The sequence below is a fragment of the Phalaenopsis equestris genome, unplaced genomic scaffold, assembly GCF_001263595.1.
Source record: "Phalaenopsis equestris unplaced genomic scaffold, ASM126359v1 Scaffold000428, whole genome shotgun sequence".
Classification (NCBI taxonomy): domain Eukaryota; kingdom Viridiplantae; phylum Streptophyta; class Magnoliopsida; order Asparagales; family Orchidaceae; genus Phalaenopsis; species Phalaenopsis equestris.
The window spans coordinates 5,206,237-5,226,799 of record NW_018164869.1 but is presented as its reverse complement, the minus strand read 5'-3'; the positions used below and the strand labels follow the sequence as shown (position 1 = coordinate 5,226,799).

At 33.9% G+C, this 20,563-nt stretch overlaps 2 protein-coding genes across 4 annotated transcripts in view; one reads left to right on the top strand and one right to left on the bottom strand.

Annotated features, from left to right (window-relative positions):
- The window catches only part of LOC110027387 (putative pentatricopeptide repeat-containing protein At3g13770, mitochondrial), a 19,642-nt gene extending 10,285 nt beyond the window's left edge, over window positions 1-9,357 (top strand). Inside the window, exon 2 of one of the 2 annotated variants that reach the window (XM_020728785.1) lies at window positions 9,284-9,357. The gene's annotated coding sequence lies outside the window, so the exon portion shown is untranslated. Of the gene's footprint in view, window positions 1-5,553; window positions 5,839-9,283 lie in introns of those variants that run through there. The other variant, XM_020728786.1, reaches the window with a different exon arrangement.
- On the bottom strand, window positions 4,399-17,470 carry LOC110027388 (bifunctional protein FolD 4, chloroplastic-like). 2 transcript variants are annotated; one of them, XM_020728788.1, is made up of 5 exons: window positions 17,289-17,470; window positions 10,346-10,685; window positions 9,300-9,536; window positions 5,374-5,541; window positions 4,399-4,700 (listed from the first exon to the last, which is right to left on the bottom strand). In XM_020728788.1, exons 2-5 carry the CDS (start codon window positions 10,664-10,666, stop codon window positions 4,530-4,532), a joined length of 897 nt encoding a protein of 298 aa, XP_020584447.1. In that variant the 5' UTR covers window positions 10,667-10,685; window positions 17,289-17,470; the 3' UTR covers window positions 4,399-4,529. The 2 variants fall into 2 exon arrangements, with proteins under 2 accessions (XP_020584447.1, XP_020584446.1); XM_020728787.1 differs by having other exon boundaries at window positions 10,346-10,668.
- Between the last annotated feature and the right edge of the window lie 3,093 nt (window positions 17,471-20,563).

Below are 20,563 nucleotides of genomic sequence, written 5' to 3'. Positions count from 1 at the left end.
CAAATCTATATCTATCGAAAAAGTTGACCGACAGTCCCTTTAGCCTGTTTTGACTGTTTAAGAACCTCGAAACCTCATGCTTTGTAAATAAAGTGAACTCATTTGTCAGCTGACAATTACTTCTGTGATTAAGAGCCCTTATGATCACATAGAACTGTTTGTCATATGTCGAGTGCTTTCTAATGGACTCATTCGACTTCTCACTGAAGAAGTCTATGGGGCGGCCTTCCTGGCTAAGTACTACTCTGACCCCACATTTGAGGTGCCACACTCCACCTAGAATAATTGATTGAAGTCCAATGATGTCAATAATGGTGCCCAAGTAATCTTCTCCTTTAGAGGGTCGAAACAGAACTCAACTGCCTTCGTCCACTCCTTTTCTAAAGTTCTGTCAAGGGTGTCATGATGGTGTTGAAGCTCTCGATGAACCGCTAATAGAATAATGCTAACCCTAAAAATTGTCTCAATTTGATAAAGGACTGAGGGGGCGTACAGTTCATGATGGCCTCAATTTTTGCAAGATATATTTAAATGCCTGAACTAGACACAATATAGCCCAAAAAGCATACTTGTGTTGTTAGAAAGTGGCACTTCTTTGAGTGGTAGTAAGGTTCTTCCAATAGTAGAACCTCAAAGACCATCCTCAGATGTTGTAAGTGCTCCTCATTAGATCTGTAGTATACAAGAATATCATCGAAGTACATCAGTATGAACTTCCCAATGTGAGCCCAAAACACTTGATTAATCAACCTCATGAACATGTTGGGTGCATTGGATAGCCTAAAAGACATGATTGTCCACTCTTATAATCCATCCCGAGTCTTGAAAGCAGGCTTTCAATCATCCCTTGATCTCATCCTGATATAATGATATCCGCTGCATTAGTCAATTTTGAAAAAGACAATAGATCCATGCAACTTACCCTACATGTCAGGAAAGTATAGGAAACATGTATTTGATGGTGATTTTGTTGACAACTCGACTTTACTACAAATCATCCACGATCAATCCTTCTTAGGCACCACTAAGGCGGGGACAACGCACGAGATAGTACTCTTTCTCTCACAAAGTCTCTTGCAACGAGATATTGTACCTATTGTTTTAATTCCTTGTACTCTACAGGTCTCAATTTGTAGGCAGACATGTTTGACAATATTATTCTTGGGATGAGATCTACGACATGTTGAATGTCCCTCAACGGTGAAACCCTTCTGGAAGGCTGTCAATCATCACATTCTGAAATTCAGCTAGTAGTGGCTTTATAGGCTTTGGGATCTCAATCTCTTCCCCAGTTCCTTCTAAGAGGACTAAATTTATTTCCACTAGAGCTTCTCGTACCAACTTCATAAAGGTGGCTTGTGGTAGTATCGTCTCCTCTATAATTTCTACTCCTCTCGAATCTAAGACGAGTAAAAGAACTATGTGTCTTCCATCTTTCTTGAATGAATAAATGTTTTTGACTTATCATGTTTGGTATTGCGGTGGAACTGTTACAACCTTCTCAAAAAAATATGATCAGCATTCATGGGTATCACATCGCACCACACCTGCTCCTGCAGTTTGTCTCTTAGAGAAAACTCAACCAAGCACTCTTGGTCCATTCATATCTCATTTCCCCTTCTCAACCAGGTAAGGAAAGAGGGTTGAGAGTGCTTCTGCATGGCCAAATCCAGATTCTTCACCATCATAGTGGATACCACATTCTCACAGCTCCCACCATCTACAGACCTTCCCTCTCATAGTGCTCATGGTGTGGAAAATGCTATGTCATAGCCATGAGTGATCATTCTCCGACTCAGTCTGTAGAACCCTCCTTATGACTATCATCTCTCCCCCTTCTCCCTGGAGTCGATGTTCCTCATCCTGATCTTGCACTGCTTCCTCCTCATTTTCTCAACGATACCCTGCTCGGTGAAGGAAATAACTCGGCTTGTAGGGTAGTTAGAAGCTATGTGTTCGAAGCCGCAACACCTAAAACATCTTCTGGTAGGCACTGTAACAAGTGTGTTACATTTCTTGGGCTTCTTTCCACTAAAATTTGTCCTGTCATGCCCCTGTCAAGTCTTCCCAACTCCTCCAGATGTAACCTTGTTGGTAGTTGGAGCTGTAGGTGGTTGTCTGAATGAGGGTGGTTGTTTGTTTTGTTTTTGTTGTCTCTCCACCTTCAAAGCTAAGGTATGTATATCTCCCAGTAACTAATAGGTATGCAGTTGAACATCACTGATAACTAACTTCAGACGTCCCAAATGTCGTGTTTTCTTATGTTACTCTGGTTCGATCAACTCGCATTTCATCTAAAGCTGCTCAAACTGTGTTGTGAACTCCTCTACTGATACGTCTCTCTGATGTAGATGATGGAACCTCAGGAACATGTCCATAAGGTAGTGAGATGGTCTCTCTCCCATCTAGTAAAATTATCACTTCCTTCTCTCCTTATTTGCCTCTGCAAATTTTTCCATCATAAAAAAATGCTCTTTTTCAATTAATGGCCCACGAGCTTCAACCTCATGTCTTTTGGCACCTCTTTGTACTCGAAGATTCTCTCAATCGACTGCAACCATTTGATGAAATTATCTAAGATTCATCCCTCCTTCAAACTCTGATAGATCCACTTTCACTCCAAAATCTCTATGTTCTCCATATGTGGCATCCTCTCTCTGTCTCATGTGATAATTAATTCTGAAGTGTTGTGGTATATCCTCTTGATCACTAAAGTCCTCCCTATGGATGAGATTAAAATTCTCATCTCTTTCTCCTCTTCGACTCTCTGCATCTCGATCGAGGGTAATTTTCCTTGAGTCTCACCATCAATCTATGTAAGTCTCTGTTGAAGTTGACAGATCTCTCGTGGTATCTCTTCTTGGGTAAGTTATGACATGTGTCTCCTTGATGGCATGATTAGGGTTTGGATTGTTGGGAGTGGAAGGGTATTGGAATGGGAAACATAAAGATTTTTTTGAGGTTGGAGGTATGACAGATGCTAGAAATCTTAGAATAAGTTTGGGGCTAAACTAACTTTAATACCAAATGATAATGGTGATAACCCAAACCATTACACTATTGCAACAAAAAGGAAATGCAACAATGTGCACATAATGCTAACACCAAACTAATGTTGGATTCGAGGTGGACGAAAGACTGTTATAAAGGGTTGTGGCTGGGAAAGGGAAGGTGGTTGGGGTGGTCTGGTAAAAAAGGACGGTAGATTGAGGGTTGGAAGACAAAGGACAACATTGATGGGGGGCTGGCACCAAGGGGAGTAGTAGGTTGAGTGCTAGTAGTTGGGAGACAGTAGGCTAGGAGGGTTGACGACAAGGAAACAATGGGTTGGAAGGTTTGGTAGTAAGGAAACAATATGGGGAGGTTCGATAATAAGGGAAGTAGGTAGAGATGCTGCTAGCGGCGTTGGACAACATGTAAGAAGGTAGGAAAGGGCAACAATAAGCAAGAAAGGGAAGGATACACACCATCTTGAGACGAGTTACAACCAAAGCACCGTCTCTCCATTGGAGACAACCATAGGAAGGGAAAAGGGGCGCCGAGGACTGCCATGACAGAAATCTGAAAACAAAAGTTTCCCTAAAACAAGTAGAAATAACATATAAATAGGCCGAGTAAAATAGGAGATGCCCCACCCACTCGGGAGGCAACCCCATGCCCTAGGAGAATCAGCCGACCCTCCTATTCCCACCCAAAACTAGTTCAGGCGGACAACCCCACATCACAAATATACAAAATATTGAAGGTGATATGTTGGGGATCGATATGAATGTCAAATTTTTGGAACTCTCAAAGTCTAAATGCGCCAAAATATGACCTATTTATAAAGATTCATTCAAGTGGAGACTAAAAAATCCCTAGCCCTCCATCAGATACCACAAAAACACCCCCTTTATCATTTTACATTTTTTTGTCATCTTAATGCATTAGTGACTCAAATTGTAAGGTTGGACTAGTCGGATTTGCCTTGATATACTCTTTCTAACAATGAATATGCACAACTTTTTAGGAAATTTCACCTTCAAATGGCATGGGAAAGTTTATAATTATACTTTTGAGTGCTTAATTTAAATACATTTTGATAGGGATCCAAAGTCCTTGATATCATTAGGATACATTGAATTCACTGAATCAACTACGAGTTTGTTATATATGAAATCCAAATGACGTTAAAATCAATTCATGAAATATTTAGCATAAACACTTAAATGCTTTGAGATATAAAAATTGATCAAAATTTATATTTGATCAAATGAAAATTTATAGTTGATTTATATTTTCGATCTAATAAACAAGTAGAAAAATGCTCATAATCTCTAAACCAAACAAGCATTCAAATAATGCTCCAACAATGTAACAAAATATTGAATCTGGACAACAAAAAATGCTCATAATCTCTAAATCAAACAAGCATTCAAATAAAAAATCATAAATATTCAACAATTTAGCAGGCATTTAAAGTTGTCTTCTGAATGTAGTTGATGTCAAATACAATAACAATACAACTCATAGAAGAAATTAACCAAATATTACTTGAGATCATGTATCCTCTTGGCAGAGCTCAATGTATTGGACAGAAGCATGGCTATAGTCATGGGACCAACTCCACCCGGTACAGGAGTGATAGCTGAAGCCACCCTAGAGGCCTCCTCAAAACAAACATCACCCACCAGCCGGTATCCTCGAGCACTGTGCGCATCCTGAAACATCAAGGTACAAACTTTTGAGAGAGAAAAATAAACATTTCAATTTAATAAAAGGAAGATTTACATATATACCACTTAATTCCGCTGTATTTACATATCTAACATCTAAACTTCAATTATATTAGTTTAAGAGTGGTGTAGTGCTCTCATTAACAATAAGGTTTCTCATCTCTTATGACATCTTCTCAAAAATAATAAAGCTAAAATCTTAAGCCTGCTCAAACAAAAATTGAAGGAAAAGGAAAGCAGCTTCAATTATACATCAATAAAAATTTTAAAACATACAAAAAAGTTTCTAGTACTATTAATTATTCTTAAGATGTAGAAGTCTAATGGTCCACAGATCCGAGCCGATCCTATCAAACAATTAGCCATTCGGCCATCCTTTTAACATGGAGACTCTCCAAGACCATCCCATAAAACATGAGAAACCAAAATTAGCAATTTCAATCTCAATTATAACAAAAGTTGCTCATAGCGTATGATGCTTGAGGGCACCTTTTTATATTAAAACTTATGACACTTACTAGAATTTTTTAGATCTTGAGACGAAATCAATGGAACATATTGTTAAATCACAAAAATAAGATTTATAGGGACAGTAAAGTTTGCAAAATTACATGCAGCTAGTTGAATTTCTGAATTTAGGAGTGTGACTCGGACTTACATCAACAGCATTGATTCCAACATCTATAACAACTGCACCAGGTTTTAGCCAGCTACCCCTCACCATATTTGGAACTCCAGCAGCTGAAATGAGTATATCTGCCTGTCTTGTGATTTCTTCAGGGTTTTTAGTTTTGGAATGTATGATGCTTATTGTTGCATTTGCTCTCTGTCAAAACAGAACTATCCAGATTAGTACAATAATTGAAAGCGAAAGAGTCATGTAAACTCAAATAAGGAGCAGAAGCAGAATCAGATTAGGCCAAATATTGTGTCAGTCATATCTATTACTCTAGTAATGAGTTGATAAACAAATGATGCATGTAATTTAGTAATTTTGAATGATTTTTTTTTTTTCTAATTTTCATCTGGTGTGTATAAATTGGATGCAAGATTCATTTGAGTGCATTACAAATACGACTACTATTCATGAAGGAAGCCATCTCCTTGTATTGATGCAGATATCCTTGACCAACTTTTTCCAAGATATATTGTCATTAGCTTGTTAGTATTTTCTATTTGTTCAAATTTGATACATTAAAGACTGAAATTGTGGTGAATAAATTACAATTATGTGATGATTTAGTGTTATTTGAAATTTTTATTAATTTCTTCAGTTTTATTCAATCATTGCATTATTGATTGTGTTCTAATTCTTATATCTATTTGTTCACAACTAAATAAATCAACTTTTTGCACAATCAGTAATATTTGAAATGTATCATAATTTTCTTCAATAATATACATATGTTCTATAATTTAAGTAGTCTTAGGAAAACATAATTGCAAATCATCCTACCTAAAATTGGTATGAGACCCAATGATTGCAACATCACGTTGACTATATCTGTTTGATTTCCAAATAAGTGAGACATGCTCAATCATTTTAGCGAAGTGTTGCTACTAAATCATCATGACCAGATATGAATCAAAATTAAAAAGAGTAATACAGCTTATATGTAGTAATTGCATGATCAGCTTTGAGAATTGTAAATAAAATAAAAATGATATGTTTATTATACAAGGATTATAGGCCTTATAGCTAAACATTATTTGCCTTCAGATTATTTTGTTATTGTTCTTTATTTTACTAAAAGTTTTAAGCGTAAAATTAGGGGCAAACAAAACTACATTTCACAAAAATTATTGAATGAGGCTAGCTTTAGATGTTATAAAATTTTTACAACTACTCTCCTTATAGGATTGTTACACATATTTTATTCCTAAAAAACTTAAAAACAATACATATAAAGCCTTTTGAAAATACATCAATGCAAGAATCATTTATGGTTGAAGGTCATCTTATTGAAGAAATTGTAATTCAATGAATACTCATTCGGGTACATTTTAGATTTAGCCATGTAGGAAATGATATTTAGTTACAAAATGCATCCACATTTGATGATTTTAAATTTAAATTTGCGCATACATATCATGTATATGAAACTAAAAATATATTCATCAAGTGTTAGTATTGGAGTTTCAAAGTAAAACTAAGCATGAGATCATATTTAAACCTAAATTTCTAATGGAGATTGAACCTATGCTTGACAGCAAAACTATATCAATTATTTCCTAGTTGATCAATCAAATGAGTAATCTGATAAAGCAACCCCTGATGATTTGTTTAATAATATTATTCTGATGATGGATGATCATAGAATGAATCTTATCTCAAGAGCTAAGTGGAATGAATATTTCAAAGTATTTTTTAATAACAAATAACTTACAAGATGACTAAAATATAAAATTCATCTATCTAATCAATCCTAAAGGTGCATAATTCATTACAATTAATTTTAGCTATTTGGGTTAGTTTTCTTCAAAGAGATCATCCTTCCATATCGGCATAATATATTTTTTACATTTCGTTTACTTTTAATTTCTTTATTAAATCATTTTTTGAGATATAGTAAAAGATCATTCTCAGCATCCCTTAGTATGTATATTTATATTTTATCATTTCACTGCTTGCTTCATATCGTTTACATTATTAGAATGATTTGCATTATTTTAATGAATTGTATAAGGATATTTGTACGACAATGAACTAGTCAATTATAAGCTTTACATTGATGTGAACAGAGGAAAGGTAAGCTTAAATCTAGTGATAAAATCATGGTGTATTTAAATTCCAAAAATCTGCCATTAAGAACCAACAAGGGATTACAGGTAAGAAAAATAGAACCATTTAAATTTTGTAATGCACTAGGACTACTGCCTAGAAACTAAGAAATTCAAAAAAAAATTATAGTGATATAATTGTAAATGTGCCTTATTTGCTTCTTTCAAGAACCTGCTATATATTTTTTTAATTCATCTCCTCATAAATCTACACCAAATTCTCTGTCAAATAATTTCATATGTTCCTGAACGTATTTTGAATGATAAGATTGTGTCTATTGTCATTGTTAAGGCAGCTTCTAAAGATATCTTGTTTGCTGATGAGACATGTTTGCTGTAATAACTCACAAATTGTAGGAGCCACAAAATTCACGTTGCCATTTGTTTGATGAGCATCAAATGCTAACTTCGAAATCCTTTTTGTTTCAAAGCACATAGATTGATGTGAAATTGTAGCTCGACTTTTAAGATTATAACTTGTGTGTGCTGTTCCTAATTCTATGGCATATCTGTTTTTTGAGACTGTAGCTGCTTTTGTAGAAACCATTACACTATATGATACTTATGATTTGTTCGAGAAATGCAAATGATTAGAGCTCGAGTGAGCTTCCCAAGTGTTTCTGTTTGGCTTGTTTGAATTTTTATTTGTTTAAATTGTTCATAAAAATCATGTTCGAGCCAAAAAGGACTGTTCTTAAACATATGAAAGTAACTAAATAAGAAACTAAACAAGATAAAATCATTTACTTATGTACTAACCAATTAAAAGATCTAAAAAATATAAAATTAATAATATATAATTCACATACACACACATCTTAAGCCAAATTGTTATATAAGCAAGCTAACTTAATCAACAAATTAAATTTGAGCCTATTAGCAGACCAAAAATAAGTGATTTGAAAATGGCATGCACTTTTAACATCTCTAATTTCATTATACTCATTCACCATTGTAATGACGTAAATTCCTAATGCTAAGTGGACTTGGTACGACCACTTCCATGTTATACCAAGTGGATTTATGTTTCACGGGTTCATCTTGTGAAAACTACATTTGTTTGCGGGAAAAATTACTTTGTGATTGTTTAAATTCCTGATACTTTGATAAGTTTTAAGTGAGAATTTACAGGTTATCTAGAATTAGATTTGTTTAAAATTGTGCAAACCATATCTACTAATCAGGGGATGAAAAGTTTATAAATAGATGATCTGAGACATAATTTAAGAACCAATATTGAATATAATTAAATCTTCTAATTTTTAATTTTTTGTGTGAGTGTGGGATTCCTTCAAGTGTGGTAATAGTTACTTTGGTCTATCACTTAAATTGCTTTTTTCAACATATTTTAGTATTGCTTGACAATATTCATGATTCAATTTAAATTCAATATAATTGAGTTTTTTTATCTTGATGGACAAATTATGATTACTCACTACTCTTGCATTATTCTATTTTCTCATTGACTTATTCAGATCTATTGGATCATTGCATATCATTTGGAATTTCTCATATTTATTAGCTTGCACATAAAGAAAACTACTTTTTTGGTATTTGGTAGCCTTTGATTTGTGAATCTTAAGTGCCCTTGTATGATCTACACAAATTGCATTATTTTAGTTCCATTAAAAAAACCTTTACTTAAACCATCTCAAATCATTATCGATAATCCCTCAAATATTTCAAAATCATCATTTAGAAGGAAGGGATATGCAAAGTAGCATTAATGTGATATCAAATTTAAAAAAGACCAGAAAATATTAAAGATCTCGTGGTATACAAAACAGATAAAAAAGAAGATACCTGCAATAACAATGCAGCAGGCATTCCAACAATATTGCTTCTCCCAATCACGACAGCTCTCTTACCCTTGATTTCAACATTATACCTATGCAATAGCTCCATGCAACCTTTAGGAGTACATGGGATAAATAAAGGATCCCTGCCTTGCATGGCAAGCCGACCAATATTCAGTGGATGGAAACCATCAACATCTTTCTCTATAGCAACAGCATTCAAAATTTTTTCTTCATTTATGTGCTGCCAATATCCAGTAAAAGAATCAAATTAGTACACCATTATGTATGCTGATAAGCTATAGAGGATGCCAGTTGCCAACTGATGAATGAATGCTCCAGTTTTTTCTCCAAATCTTGTCATTTTGGTTTTGAAGGGTGTTGCAACAAAGTTTCTTCATTTTTTTGTATTTTCAATGGAACAAGGGAGGCAGTGACTGTCAAGCATGTGAAATGCTCTCAGTGGAAGGTGCGTGAAGGTGTTGTATTAGTGTATTTTCTATGATTCTTCTATGTATATATGTGTAAACGTACATATTTTAAATGTTTTGTACACAGCAATGCAATGCAGAATAACACATTCACTCCCGCTAAGCACGTTGAATGCATCTAATAATTTTTCCAATGAAGGGACCGGTTTGTCACCAGGACCTCACATAGAACAATCTTAATTACATATCAGCTGTATTCCTATAAAATAACACCATACAATAAAATTTAGTGGAGCAATATGCAGGGAAAACAGGAAAGATTAAACAGATGGAAGACCCTAACATGAATACAAATTTTATAAATAATGCATTCTTATTACAACATGAGCAAGCTTAAAGAATATAAATCATCAGCAAGAATATATATGTATAGTATAGAACTAACAATAGAGGAAACGTGCATTGCCTCGGTAAAACAAGTCCTTGTTTCCACTACAATTCCTCATTCACCCAAAAATAATAATAATAATAATAATAATAATAAATAATACTTGGGAGACTAAATTCCCACCAACCATAGTCATCTCATTACTACATGTCAAAGAGAAGACATGAAACGTACCTGAGGTAAAGGCAACTGTACAAGGATGGCATGGACTGAAGGATTGTTATTGAAGTCAGAGATGTGCTTGATAACATCTTCCTCTGTGCAATCTTCAGGCAAACTAACCTCAAAAGATGCAATGCCCACCTCCTCACAAGCTTTCTTCTTGTTGCGGACATAGGTTTGAGAATCTTTTCTCGAACCTACTAGAATAACTGCCAGCCCTGGAACAATGCCTGTTGAATCCTTAATTCTTGCTACTTCACTAGCGATTTCATCTCTGATCTTCTTTGCAATTAATTTTCCATCAATAATTGTTGATGATGGCTCAGTTGTCATTCCTAATGTAGATGAATATTTAAACACAAGTACATGAAAAATTAAAACCAACTACATTTGGAGAAATGATCAGAATTTAATCAGCTAGTGAGAACTCATAAAATGCTAAACAAATATTCATGAAAAAGAGATAAAATCAATGAGTCTGGGAAAGCAGAAGTGTCAACTATAGCTTAATAAACTAATGCCCGAGTAACATGCTCGCAAGATGTGAGATCTCTGCTCTAAAAAATGACAAATGTTAAAAAGGATTTTTGCTCAAAATATTAAAAGCAGATCATAGGAGGACTTTGTAGTCTCAATACAAACTGATAAGAAGAAGGATGGGCGGTGCTAATCTTTCACTATAAGAAAGTATAGTGACCTAAAAGTGAAAGAGCCAACCTGGAATGGTTAGAATAACTCTATGATGAGCAAGAGGTTGCAGGTTCAAATCATGACAGTTTCATCTAATTGCATCAAACTCTTTCTGTGCAACAGATTACGGAAACTTAATGTAATAGAAATGCCAACATAGATTTGTATTAGCCATTCAGTTTGGACTAAACTAACAATGACTAATTGAGTGGAGTAAGCCTTGTTGCTGGTCAGACCTTTGTAAAATGTGTCAACCTTTGTCCTAACAGGGAAAAGCAGAATTCTTCATAAAGCTAACTATTGTAAATTCCTGTCTACATCTGGCATCAAGTTTGTGGTATGACAACCATAGGATAAATTCATATGTTTCCAGCTAAAAATGGAAAAAATTTCGTAAGGACTTGCAACTGTTAGTGTCCCATGTAAATGCCAAGCTACATTATTTATCACGCAGATGCAAAGAGTAAAGTTCAAAATAGTCTCCGGACAATTTATATGGGGTTATTTTAGTCCCAAAATTTATAAAAAATATCAAATTAGTCTCTAGACTCTCTTAATATGGGTTGAAATAGTCCCTAATGACGAAATAGTCTCCAATGACGACTATTTTAGCCCAATGTGAACTATTTTAACCCATATTAAAAAAGTCTGTGGAGTACATTAGCACTTTATAGAGTTTGAAACTAAAATGGACCCCTAAAAAAAGTCAAGGGACCATTTTGACACTCTTCTCCACACTAAAACAAGGAAAGTTTTTATTCATGTTTCAAGCAATGAATGGAAACTTTTTTTAAAAATAACTAGCAATTGTTAGTGCCCAGTGTAAACGCCAAACTAATGTCGTTATCATGCAGACTAAAACAGGTCAGGTTATTCCACAGTAGCCATCCATAACTCTACATCGGTAATTCTATCGACAAACAGCTTTTCAAGTTGTTATTAAAGCTTTTCAATAACACCTATGCACCACAAAGCACGCCTAGAAGTAAAGTTTTTTTAAAGATATGTCAAAGTAAAAATGATCAATGCCAATATAGCTACTCAACAACAATTTTGCAGAGAAGTACGAGAGAATGCTTGCGATAGGAACAAACATAAGGTTTTTTTTTTTTAAATGAACACCAGACCTCCAGTTAGCGAGCCACAACTACCTAGTGCGGAATGAAGTACTACAAAAAACCAAATCAAGGTCGAACGCAGGATTAGAAAAAATTAATGTGAGTTACACTAATGCAAATCTAAAAAGGAATACTCATGGATATGCAAATCATATACATCAATATTTATTTAGTTATCTTAATGTCAGTCTTTTAATTTTTTCTAGCATTCTTCATTATAAACATGCCTAGGGTGGTGATTCCGACTACGGATGGATTATATTCTCTAAAATATGTATTGTTCAAGCTTGGTTGGTTCTGTTGATTTTAATTGTCATTGTGGTTGTGGTTGGCTTTGTCCTAAAATTAAAATTTGTGGATGCTTATTTGTCTTACAAGTCGAGAATTGAAAATGTCACTTTCTCCATTTGGCGCTAAAAAGCACAAGTACAATTCATTTAATAAATCACTTTTTTGGAGTTTCTAAAAAAGAACATAGCCAACATGGAGTTTCAAAGCAGATTAGGATAAAGTCACAATATTTATCCCAACTAACTGATGAGGTCAACAAAGGTTTAGTTTAATTTTTGGGAATAGATATTAGTCATAAGAGTAAAACTTTATGGTTATTTATATACCGAGCTCAATTCTAAGAGCATCATTGATTAAGGATATTACTACGCTCTAAATTGGTATGACTTTGTGTCCCAACTTAAGCTGGTGGGCCCAATCTATCAATAAAAAAAATTAGAAGGCCAAACTATCCAAGGACTCTATGAGTAGGCATGGTTTGCTTTCTATCAAATATTCCAAGTAGATTGGTGTGGCAATATGTTAAAGGATGCATCTTTTGGGAGTGAGGCCCAAAATTGGACTTAGAAAGGGCCCAAGGAGACTAGTATAATTGGCTATAATTTAGAGGTTCAAGAATATGATTACCAAAAGTACATCGCATTGGTCTCAACCGATAGACATTAAAGTTAACTCAAAAGTAAACCCAATAAGTGCCTCTTATTCAGAAGCATTGGCATAGCCAATTCAATTGTCCAATATGAGACTAGGCTCACCCAGTAGCAGTAATCACGAGAGGCAAAGGGTTCTGTACCATGGGGCACCTTTGGTGTGAGGCTTGGACTTCACAAATCCATCCCTTGCTATAGAGGTTAATCCACATGATGAAGGGTTAATTATTGTATCTATATGTTACCATGCCCTAAGCTAGCCCAAGTTGGCTCACTTCGGAGTGTAGAATTCATTTAGAAAGATGGATTCCAATACTAGAAATGTTGGGCCTAATATTTTAAATATAGTGTATCTAAAAAAATGAGACTTATATGGTCATATCACAATCCAAGGATGAGTGTGAAACTTATGGGGTTATGATCTACTTAAGAAAGCATGTGGGACGTATGGGACTACGGACTAGCTCCATTTAAAAGAAAAACTAGCTAAGAAGATAGTCATGTAAATCTCTTAAAGCCCAGATCAAATTTGCGACATTGATGGGACATATAATCTCTCGATTAGAAGAAGGCCCAAAGATAAGCCTCGCTACCTGATTTAATAGGATAAGCAACTTGAACCAAATTATTCATCATAAACGACATGAAGTCTTTATGAAAATATGAAACCAATATCTTGGCGAACATCATTTATCTGATCCAAACAAAAGAGAATTGGGGTATAACGCTTTACCAGTAGAGGTGCCCATTAGAAGTACCATTTTGATATTGGAAAGCCTATAAGTGGAACTTACAACCGCTTGAATAAAAGAAAGCATAGTTGTGGGTTTTATGACCTCGCCAAAATGTCACTGCTCAAGATCAAGTATATTGATTAAGTTCAAACTGATTATTAAATTGATGTTGGTTGACTTAAGGACTTTTGCCTTTTATGGTATACAGGCTATAAAAAATTAAACTTACAACCTCAAATATGAGATCCCGACACCAAGGTCTCACTAGCCCAATCTTCAAAACATAAGGAAAAGCCTAAATAATCCCTTGACTATTTGCATATGATTAACTTAGTTCTAGAGTATTAAATTTCTCCGATTTAATTTCTCAACCAAATAAAAATATCCCAAATGGTTCCTCAGGTGGAAATATAATGAGAAATTACAATATAAAATTTGATCCCAATTTAATTATTCAATGATAAAAATTAATCCCAAGTTAGGAGTCATTTCAGATCATTTGTATAGCAAGAGGCTAAATTTTAAAAAAAAATTGATGATCTATAACTTAAGTGGTCATATAATAATAGTTTGAGGGCTACTTTAAGTTTTTTTTCCCTCAAGAAAGCATATTCATGGGGTATCATACCTTAAGTTTAGAATGACCTGAGTGTGAGTCTTTTAACCTAGCCCTATAAGCAAGCTAACTCAAATTTGCATGAAAGAACTTCAAGGCCTCATGAAAACATAAAGCCAAATATCTTGACAAGCTCCATATCATCAAACCTCAAAGCAATATTGTATAAATCACCAATGTGACACTTGACCACAATGAGCCTTCAATAGCTCACATATTGGTCAAGATTACAAGTCATGTTATTGCTCCATCGGAGAACCATGATATCAAAACTTGAAGCAAGTACTTGGAAAGGAAGAAAACATAGATAGTGCTTGTCGTCCAATATCTAAAAAGGAGGCCTCGTTTGAAAGAGGAGGTGCAGGAACATGGCACAAGCAACTAAAAGTGGCTAGTGTGAGTGATGACATACTTCTTATTAATGATAGGTCTCAGCATCAAGCATGGAGTGTTGTTGATGATGACACCATAGGATGAGTATTACAGGAAGCAGAAGGATGAGAGCAGTGCATATGGGTTATGATGCAAGGTCATAGGAGTAAGGAGAAGGATATCTTGTGGGAGGAAATACAATTTCAAACATAATTGGAGATTGGCTAAGAGGTGTCAGAAGAACTCTTCAAAGTGTTATACATCACACTGTAAGCATAATAAAAAATCCAATCATGCTCTTCATGATCGCTAAATCGCACCAGAAACCGGATCATTTAAACTTCAACAAATGCAAAAACTTTGATCTCTTCATGATTTGATGATCAAATTATAAGGGCTTGTTCTTCTTGTAGTATTATTTGATGTGTATTGTTTGAGCATACCCCACATAATCTGATCCCATATTTTTCCCTTTTCTTTTTTCTTCTTTTTATGCGATTGTTTTGCACGTGTAATTGAGATTTGATCATGTTTTATGGATCTGATTTTCTTTCTGTGGTGTAAATTCTAACAATTGTGTGACTTTCATTCAATCTCAAATTTTCTTATAAATTTTATATTTGATGATTATTGTTTTATTGCTTGGAAGATGTTTTACCTGTTTATCAATTTGCATCTAAAGAGATAAGACTTTGCTTAAACTGAGAGCTGGTGAATTGCAAATTTTAATCTTTGGCATATTTATTTATGCATCCCATCCAGTGTTTGCATTAAAAAATCATAGGGCCTTAGACATCCTGCATCAAATTAGTGCCAAAGCATATAACTATATTAATATGTCAGTGAGAAGTGATGGATATGAATTGTTTATTATTGAAATAGTAAGAGAAGCAATATAAGCAAATCAAGCAAGCTATGGTTCTATATGACAAAAATATGACTATCATGTTCTCACACTTGAAAAGCATTATAATCTTGAGGAATTTTCAAAATGGATCAGCAATTTGAATGATTTCTTAAGCATCACTACCTATTGATTTAAAGGTCATTTGGTTGGCTATACTAATGGTGTAATGCATTTGGAATGCAAAAGATTCAAAAAATTTGATGTTTGGTTTAATGAATTTGGAATTTTAGTTAAAATTTCACAGAAATCCAAAATCACCATGTAATTCATTTTTTATGTAATCCAAATACACCATAACCGCTTGCTTCTCATATGCATTAGAAAAACAGGCCAACCATCACTCAACCCATACGGTCGCTGCCCGCCAACGCTGATTGCTGTCTGCCAACCACCGTTATTGCCCACCGTCCGCAGCCGCCTCCCTTCACTACCAACCATAAACTCTGGTCATCATTGTATGTTGTCCACCGACCATCATTAGCCACCCATCACCAAATTTTAAAGTGATTCCATTTTAGTTTAAACAAGAAATTTAAAAAAAAAGTGAACTGCTATGTTGGTTTTACACATAACCAAACGACTCCAAAACATTTTAAATATAATACATTCTTTGTGCATTGCATTCATTCTTCAGGCTACTTAGAAAGACTGAAATTTGCTAACACAAATTGATGAGATTTGCACAATCTTATTAGCATTGTGTTTCGAGTAAAAAAAAAATTAACATTGGATAATATGAAACATAAACTTAAAAAGGGTAAAGTTTATCATTTGAAAAATATAGAGACTAACCACGTGATCAATTTAAGATCTACAAACAAATTGATTTTAGCTTGCTTGAATATTATGCTAGTTTTAATAGGATTTTAACTTAGCATTATTTGCTTTGGGACTATGCCGTAGCCACAATTCATTTCCCTAAGGGTATTGGGCTAGAGTTCAAGAATAAATCAAGCCATAATTCACCAAAATACAATATGCGGTCTTATATAGATCATACCATAATTAGTAATACATTATTATCTTTTAAAATTAAATCAGTTCCAATTTCAATATTTTCTTTTTCCCAACACATGGCATGAATAAGTTTAAACAATAAAGAGAAGCATTGCTAAAATATTGCATCAAAATAAGAATTCACCAATATTTTGTTGAGATAGACAGCTAATCCCATCAAACTATTAGATTAAAATATTACGGTTATCACAATTTGGGTCAAATATCCCAAATCCGTGGAAGCTAAGGAGTTATTTGATTTAAATCTTATCATGATTTCCAAAAACCAAAACAAGGTTACATAGTTCTTGCTAGTCAGACATCAAGACAAAAACTAGATTTGCAAATTTCAACGGGTTATTAGCACATTCATTACCAAAATTCGACACTATTTATTCAACTCAAAAATAAAACAAAATCAAGCAGAACGAAGAAGTGAAGTTCGGAGGGTATAATCTCAGAGTCCATCCCTCTCTATCCAGCCACTACAGAAGCCAGATATGTGCTACCATAAATCATCCATTGGTGGAGGAAGTGAGGAGGGGAAGAAGGAAAAGATAGAAGAAATGGAAAGAACTTGCCTTCTCCTGAAACCCTCGCGGGAGAAAACACAGTAGATTGGCTTCAGAAATGGATAGCGATAAAGAATGGCCTCGCCGGCGCGACTAGTCTGCGATGATCAAACCCCGTTTGGGAATTGTAGCAGAGATTCTCGCGATGAAAGAGGTCGGAAGTAGAGCTGGGTTGGGGGACTCGGGTCGGGCATAAGCCCGAATTTTACTATAGAAAATTATGATTGATGTAAAAAGAAAATAAAAAAATAAAAATAATAGTTAGCAAAATTTTTTGAAAAACAACTTCACAACTGTTTATTGCTGCAATTATCTGCTTATTCAAACAATTGCAATTATCGCATACAGATCCTGAATCAACCTCAATTTTAAGGATTAATTTTATGGAGTTCTAGCTTGAATTCCAATTTAAGATTATGAATTTATTTATTATAAAAATTATTAACTTAAGATAATATCATAATAAAAAAGATAAATATAATAAATAATTAAGAAAAAAATAGTAAATTATTTAATATAAAGTATAAAATATTAGTTTTTAAATATTTTAAATAATTTAAAGATAAAGCCTTCAAATATATATATATATATATAATAATAATAAACATATTTTATGTTAATATTTTTAAACAAGTTGGCACACGGGCTAATGAGTCAAGTCGGGGTTAGCTTGAGCTTGGTTTGTTAGTTCATTGAACTCAGTTCACGAGCCACTTATCGAGTCAAGCTTGAGTCAACTCACGAGTTAGCTTGGCTCACACCCCTAATCCCAGTCCTTTTTGCTGATAACTTTGGTTCTAATTACATGTTTTCATTTTTCTTTTTTTATTTATGCTAAGTTCAATTTTTGAATAATAATAATAATAATAATAATAATAATTACTTTTTATTTAGATAAAATATCATTTGTATTTTACTTGATAAATTATTTCTCAAAAATAATTTTATCAATAAGGATTGATGTGTGTTAGAAGATTTGCAGAAGTAACGTAATGGATTATCGTCTTAGCGTTGCACGAGAATTCAACACACTCATATGAAAAAAAAAAAACCAATAGAGACAAATTTTTAGGTGGAAAACCATAAAAAAAACTACGGAGACTAGTCCTGTTAAAAAAATTAACTATAAACTGGATATTATATATTTGGTCCCTCGTCCCACATGCGGGAAAGGGTTGAACACACTTTGAAGTTACAACATCGGTTCATTGATGAACTTGTTGTAACAAGTGGGCGGTGGCTGATGGTGATTGACCATAATCAGTGAGAGATGTTTGACGACGGTTGATTCCGATTTTCAGTATAGATAGATGTAAAATGTGATGTATGCGATTAATTTCCTTAATAGATATTTTTAATTTGCAACAAATCCAAAAATTTGATCCAAAGCAAAAGCTAGGTAAATCTTTAACTATGAAGCAAATAATAATGCAGTTATAATATTTCAATATGGGATACTGCACAAGTATACGTATTGTTATCAAGTAATATAGAACTTTCTGATTAAGTCCCGAATATCGATCCCAAAGGGAGGACTAATTTTAGATAACAAAATTTACTTAGCAATATATTTTTACTTAAACTTAAGATGTTAAACTATGAATGAAAGTTCGATTCTTTTTGTAATTTTGGATAGTTGAAAATAAAGTAATCAACTAATTAACTTAACTAAAATAGTTGCAAGATGAAGGCAATATTAATAAAATATATTTTTCATTATCATGAATCAGTGATAAATATAAAAATTTTGTTGTGGAAGTATGTTAAATGTGTTGTATCAAATAAGAGCAATAATATTTTTTACTCTTACTAGAGATGCTATAAAGAACATTGACTAATCTATAGTTTTAATAGTTTTGAAAACCGACTAGGCAGAGAATATACTAGTTTTCACTCTAGAGTTTCATCTTCTCCCTCCACCTCAGAGCTAACATCTCGTATCAAAACCTAAAACTATAAATCAAATTGGGGGTTTTAGCCTGTCACTCTAAAGTTTTCTAATTTTACACACTTTAAATATATTTCCCTATTTATCTGCACTCAACCTCATGAACTACATTCACATTCATGAAACACATTCATGTCACATTCATGAAATCAATATGTGATTCCAACCATTTGTTGACTGAGACAATACCATCTCGGACCTTACATATTCTCACAACATGTACTAACACCTTAATTGACCAAATCAAGAAGTAAATGAAAAGCAAGGTTTCAAATCATCATAACTTATTCCAACATTGAAGTCTAATACTTCACACAACTTTCTTTTAAATATTTAATCACTTATCATTTTAAGGAAAAAGATAAAGAAAACTACTCAGAATTCATGAAGAAAACACAACTACACACAAGTTTAAAAGTACAAATTATGTACAAAAACTAGAAATCTAAATTAAAACCAAGTGTAGACACAAAGATAAACACTTATCTCAAATTCTCTCCACCAAATGTATTGAAATTTCTTTAAATTTTATTCCTTCTCTCACAATACAAACTAAAACTTAAAATAAAATAAAATAAAATAAAGGTGGCCGGTGGCGGTGGCAGCCGTGGCAGCAATGGGGGGCGGCAGCGGCGGTGGGTTGTAAAGTTTGATGGATGGCTGACCTCTTTCTCTGAAAAATCTAAGTCTTTTCTTATAAAAATTCAAGGGGTGTCTTTGTGTCTCTTCAAAAATGTGTCTCCATTCAATGAATCTTCTAGAAGTTGCCTCCTCATAAGTAAATGTTGACCTCACTTTTAGTTGAGGTCTAGAAACTTCTTTAATAGCCTAGGTCTAGCCGTAGGACTTTCCTATTGACTAGTCTTAGAAAATTAGAAAAGGTACCCCCACCATTAGAAATTCAAAACTCTTCTTTTTACTCAACTTGAAATTCCACATATTGATCTTAACCTCTAGCATTTAGTAGGTAAGATCATTATAAGAGAATTCAAGAAGAGTCCCTATAGGATTACTTGGCTTTAGGATTGACCCTGGGTATTGACTTGGAACTAGGGTACATCATATCTTCACAATATATTAATCCCTGGTTCATTTAGAATGGATATCTATCCAATTCTATGTGAAATGCCTAACTTGGTCTTTTGCCCCTATGCACCTCCAACAAATTACCGAACTGCCCTTGGGACCTAAATTTGGCTAAAATTCCCAAATTTTGCCAAATTACCCAAAATTGATCAAAACCCATTTCAAACACCTTAAATACATCCAAATTTGTCAAAATTTCCAAAAATGGCCAAATTACCAAGATACCCCTCCATGACCCAAAATCCAAAAA

Excerpts from the sequence above, each read along its gene's own strand:
- LOC110027388 (XM_020728788.1), bottom strand. The coding sequence starts at position 10,666 with ATGACAACTGAGCCATCATCAACAATTATTGATGGAAAATTAATTGCA. Across the intron at positions 5,542-9,299 it reads CTGCTGCATTGTTATTGCAG|AGAGCAAATGCAACAATAAG; the intron begins GTATCTTCTTTT and ends CTGTTTTGACAG. Across the intron at positions 4,701-5,373 it reads TTGGAATCAATGCTGTTGAT|GATGCGCACAGTGCTCGAGG; the intron begins GTAAGTCCGAGT and ends TTGATGTTTCAG.